General features: G+C 53.6%; 1 protein-coding gene across 2 annotated transcripts; it reads right to left on the bottom strand.

Moving 5' to 3' along the window:
* Window positions 1-585: 585 nt before the first annotated feature.
* LOC109785900 (EPIDERMAL PATTERNING FACTOR-like protein 4) lies at window positions 586-2,902 on the bottom strand. Of its 2 annotated transcripts, XM_020344480.4 has the most exons (4): window positions 2,745-2,902; window positions 2,228-2,626; window positions 1,808-1,845; window positions 586-1,420 (listed from the first exon to the last, which is right to left on the bottom strand). In XM_020344480.4, the coding sequence occupies exons 2-4, from the start codon at window positions 2,397-2,399 to the stop codon at window positions 1,208-1,210; spliced, it is 423 nt and encodes a 140-aa protein (XP_020200069.1). In that variant the 5' UTR covers window positions 2,400-2,626; window positions 2,745-2,902; the 3' UTR covers window positions 586-1,207. The 2 variants fall into 2 exon arrangements, with proteins under 2 accessions (XP_020200069.1, XP_073366948.1); XM_073510847.1 differs by having other exon boundaries at window positions 2,228-2,876.
* Window positions 2,903-5,517: the final 2,615 nt, after the last annotated feature.

The raw sequence follows: 5,517 nt of genomic DNA, 5'->3' as shown, positions 1-5,517 counted from the left end.
AACAATTTTTAAAACTCATGGTTATTTTTGCGAATTCACAAATATTTTTAAAAATTCATGATCATTTTTAAACATCCTTGAACACTTTCTAAACTCCCGAAGTTTTTTTTTATCTTTTGTGAACGTTTTTAATTCATGTTATATTTATTTATTTTGAAACTTTTTGTAAATAATGTCTATTTTTTTTAGCTTCACTTCCTCTCTGTTTTTTTCCTTCTCTCCTCAGATGAACTGAGGGCGGATACATCCACGTACTTACGCAATACTCCACCTGCAATAATACACGCTAACAACACTATAGTGAAGTGATGAATTGTGGCGCATGACTGCCTCCACCTGTGATAATGTAAGTTAAAGTCAACTGATATTTAACCAAGTCGAAGTCAAGTGTCGTAACATGTAAGAAAGAAAAAAAGAAAAAACTAGAAAGAAAAATTTGCACGAATCTTCATGTAAGATCCCACTAATATAGCATCGATTGAGACTTGGTTAAGTCACCGTGGACTGAGATTTCGCAATCCCGTAAGTCAAAATACACAGAATCGCACACGTTGACATCTCAGGTGAGTAGTGATGTACTATGTGTTAGTCTAAGAAGCAACACAGAGATCGCATTTGAGATTTGACACATGGGCTTACAAACATCGCATTTGACTCGCGTCGCGTCTGTTCATCACACATCAAGTGGGCAAGAAGATCACCAGCGCAAAATGAAATCAAAATTCTAAACGGAACAGAACGGAAGAAGGGGGGGAACATGGAATCTCATATCAACAGATGATCTGGACACGTGCAGGAGCGGGCATTGTCCGTGCACTGTATCTCACTCTCCTCCCAGCCCCAGCACAGCACGCGCCGTACAGCCCCCCCATGCCCCGGCGCGTCGTGGTAGGGCCGTGCGAATTCCAGCGGCGCAGAGGAGACACGCACAGAAACAGAGCCCAGCGGCCGAGCGGGCCACCACCCCCCTGCAGCTCCACCCATGCAGGCAGAGGCAGGCGCGCCGCGACAGCCATGGCACTGCTGCAGCTGCAGCCGCGGTCGAGCCGCCCGGCCCCCGCCCCGAGCAATAATGGAGCGCGACGACGGGCGCTCTCGTCAGCTTGCGCCGAGGTCGATCGGCGTCGGTAAGCTCACCGCGCTCGGCTTGACGTCCCTGCTCGGCCAGGTGCCGATCGAGACCGGCCTTGTTTTCATCTTGTGCCGATCATGGCATGTAGAGCCGGTTGCCGCACCTGCACCGCCACGCCTCCGGGTAGTACTCCGTGGTGACCGGCACCCCCGGCGGCACGGCCACGTGCACCGGGTAGCACGGGCTGCAGCTGCCGCACTTGCCCGTGCACCGCGGCGGGTACGACCCCGGCCCGGCCACCACCAGCAGCCGCCGCCGTCCTCCGCTCCCGCTGGCTCCTGACCGCTCCTGTGAAGATGAAACGGATTAATCAACGGATGAGATGGTGCGGATCGGCATCGGCGGCAGCGACGTATGGTCAAAAAATGATGGGCCCCGCCGGCGTTGAAGGGCTGTCGGAGATGGCCGTGGGCGTGAGCTGGCATGCGTAGCTGTGCCTGTGCGGTGTGCCCCAGGCTAGTCGAGTGTGCACCTACTTTGGCGGGACCTCTGGTTGTTTGCGCATGGGGCATCATGAACTCAAGATGAATGAATAATAGGAGGGAGATCAAGAACAAGAAACCGGGCGGTGTACGCAGGCCAAGCATCGGCAGTCTACGTCTAGGTGAACCGCCGGGAACGTACGGTGTGTGTGCAGCTGCGAATTTTAGCAAATGTAGAGGGATGTGAACGCACCTGATTACCGAACGATGCTGCTGTTCGTCTCCAAAAATCTGTAGAAAAAAGGAGGACATGGGGGTTATGACAGGGTGATTTCACTTCAGCAGGCATGCATGGTCTAAAGTCTAAGCCAAAAGATGATAATGCAATGCATAACAAGGATCAATATTATTTTTCTCTTCGGGTTTAAGCCGGCACACCGAGCTGTACACTCCAGTTTTATTGCAGGTGGAAAGAACTAGCATCAGCAGCAGAAGAGAGGGCGAAAAAGAAGCAGACCACACATAAACCTCCATGAAGAAGAGATGCGAAGTGGCACAGCAGGTAAAAACCAAAGCAAGCACAGGATGAATGGAAATGAACTAGGAGTTGAAAGCTTGCCAAAACGAGGGAAACAACCGCACGGAGGAGCAAAACGCAGGCTCAGTTCGTTACCTGAACGGAGCGCCACCACGGTACTCCTCCCACTGCAGCCACTGCCACTGCAAGCCCCGGGCCGGGCGCAGCAGCACAGGGAGACGACCACGACGAAGCACAGGGCCAGCGCCACCATTAGCATGGATCTGCGCCTGCCACCCCACCTCCACCTCCCCCGGGAGCCCTCCATGGGCGATTCCCCTGCAGCACCACCACTCACTCCCCCTTTTAAGCCCCGGACGCCGCAGCGACAGTATGGCCGCGGCTGACGGAGCGGCCGAATTTGGGAAGAAGCGGAAGCAGAGAAGCGCACCAGGAGGCTCACCGGTCACCACTGCCTCTTGTATAGCAGCCCGCCCGGCACTGTAGCGGCGTCAGATCCCTCGACCGATCGATCGGAATCCGTCGGACGAGACTCTACAACGAGATCGGTCGATGGATGGAATTGAATGCATGGGCGAGAAGAGAGAGAGAGCACTGCGCAGACGCATAAAAGAAGGCGCAGGCATGAACAGTACCAAACGGTACTACGTACCAGTCTACCAACACCTTTGCGCCTGCGTCTGCGTACGTCGTGCGATCGACCTCGCCTCGCTCACTCGTCACCTCAGTACGCCTAGTTTTGTATGATTGCGAGGGGTCGGCGTCGATTGGTCTCGCCGAATACCGCCAGGTACTCTCACCTCATCTCATCTACGGGGAAATAGGTAGAGGACGAGGGAGGGGTGTAGCAGCTCGCATGTGCCGTGTGCTCCCCAGAAAGGCCTGTGGTCTTGGCAGAGGTTTTACGCGCCAAGGGGGTCCGAGTGGTCCGGCAGAGGGGGGAATTGAAGGTGCGGGTATGGCGCGGTGAGCGTTGTGATTGTGACTGTGTCACAATCTACCGTCTACTAGGTGACTAGGTGAGGGAGATGACTTTCTTAGGTCAAGTTTTTTTTTTCTTAGGTCAAGTCGTTAGATTCGAGTAAGATTGTGTTGGATGCATGACGGGGGATTGATGGGCGTGCAGTGTTGATCAATGAATCTGTTTCTCCGAACAGTAGCAAACACTGTGGACAGAGCAGATAAAAAACCGGTTCGGTTTACCTTCTGCTCAACTGAAGAGCCTCGGCCAAAAAGAGTCAACTATGTACAGGAGACCTGTCACGGTGCTGGTATAAGAGAGGCCTTGACATGTCGTATTTTCGTATTTGCTCAGAACAAACTAACTTCTCGCAAAAATATTAACCAAAATAAGTTGACATGGTGCCACTGCCCTCACCATCGGAAAATGTCCTGCACCCCGGATAGCCCTCCCTCGCGACACGGGAAAATCCTAGATGGCGCCGCCACTGCTACCTCCCCTTCCCTCCGCCTTCATCTCGCCACCACCGGAGGAGCTGTCGGTGGAGCCCGCAGGTGCGGCGAGGCACTTTGGCTTCTGGGTAGGGCTGCCTCTGGTGTCCCTCCTTTGCGCGATGGTGGCAACTTTAGGGCGGTGGTTGTCGGTGTCAAAACCGGCGGATCTCGGGTAGAGGGTCCCGAACTATGCGTCTAGGATCGATGGTAACAAGAGACGGGGGACACAATGTTTACCCAGGTTCGGGCCCTCTCTATGGAGGTAATACCGTACTTCCTGCTTGATTGATCTTGATGAATATGAGTGAGAGTTGATCTACCACGAGATCGTAATAGCTAAACCCTAGAAGTCTAGCCTATGAGTATATGGTAATGAATCTGTCCTATCCGGACTATGCCCTCCGGTTTATATAGACACCGAAGAGATCTAGGGTTACATGGAGTCGGTTACATAGGAGGAAATCTTCATAATAGGTCGCCTAGCTTGCCTTCCATGCCAAGTAGAGTCCAATCCGGACACGTGCATAGTCTTCGGTCTTCATGTCTTCACAGCCCATCAGTCCGGCCCATGGATAACAGGCCGGACGCCCGAGGACCCCTTAATCCAGGACTCCCTCAGTAGCCCCTGAACATGGCTTCAATGTCGAGGAGTCCGACGTGCAGATTGTCTTCGGCATTGCAAGACGGGTTCACTTCTTCCGAACTCCAGGATAGTCTTCAGATGTGATCATTGTATCCGGACCTGTAACGCACTCCACACACAACCGCAGAGAGAATATAATATTTGCACGAGTCTAGTCTGCTGACAGCTTTTTACAACACGACGTACGCCCGTCCGGCCATAACCGAACAGTTTCTTTTTATCTGCCGTTCCACGTTTCAAAATGCGGTTCCTACTGGCACGTCTTGTCGAAGCAGAGATCGTGCCCCCCTATTGCGGGATTCTCATCAATGCGGGCATGGGTAACCCAACCGTGTCATTTACACGACCCTTGGGAATAGGCGAGTTTAAGGCGAGCGGGGAGGCGTTTGACATTCGCGGCCTCTATAAGGGGGTAAGGACTCCCTTCTTCCACCCACGCCCTTTCTCTTCCTCAGCCTTTCCGCCCCTGAGCTCCAGCGCCCAAGCCTTAGCTTCTCTCTTGTTCGAGAAAATACTCCAAAGATGTCCGGATCCGGAGCTGGAGGCAAGTGGATGGCCTCTTCCGTCAAGAAGAAGGACATCAAGGAGCTCCGGGAGGCCGGATATCTGGCCAAAGAGATCGCTCATCGACTTCCGGCCAAGGGACAGATCGTCCACACTCCTAAGCCCCACGAGAGGGTTGTGTTCCTTACACATTTCGTCCGCGGGCTTGGGTTCCCTCTTCGCCCATTGGTTCGCAGGTTGATGTTTTACTATGGGCTGGATTTTCATGACCTAGCCCCCAACTTCATCCTCAATATTTCGGCGTTTATCGTCGTCTGTGAGGCTTTCTCCGCATCCCGCGTCACTTCGGCCTATGGCTGAAGACCTTCAATGTGAGGCCGAAAGTTGTGCGTGGCCAGCAAGCAGAATGCGGAGGCACTATGGTGGGCAAGATGCCCAACGTCACTTGGCCCGAAGGTTCGTTTGCGGAGACGGTGAAGGGGTGGCAATCGGGGTGGTTCTACATCACCGAGCCGCGCGATGCTAACTAGTTGGCGGCCCCCGAATTCCGATCCGGAATCCCGATGCGGCTCACCTCCTGGCAAAAGAGGGGCCTGACCTAGGGTCCCTCTGACGAGCTGACTGGGCTCCACACGTGCATCCAGAACATGATAGAAAGGAAAATCAAGCTCGTCAACGTGGTCCAGGTCATGCTTGTTCGTCGGGTCCTTCCGTGCCAACGCTGATCTTGTAATTTGTGGGAGTTCGAGCCGGCCAAGAACCAGACGCTACTAGGTCTCTTCGGCACGACGCACGAAGAAATCTGGAAGGTGCTCTTCAAGGC

The sequence above is a fragment of the Aegilops tauschii genome, chromosome 3 (assembly GCF_002575655.3).
Source record: "Aegilops tauschii subsp. strangulata cultivar AL8/78 chromosome 3, Aet v6.0, whole genome shotgun sequence".
Taxonomy (NCBI): domain Eukaryota; kingdom Viridiplantae; phylum Streptophyta; class Magnoliopsida; order Poales; family Poaceae; genus Aegilops; species Aegilops tauschii.
This window is presented reverse-complemented; position numbering and strand designations above follow the sequence as displayed.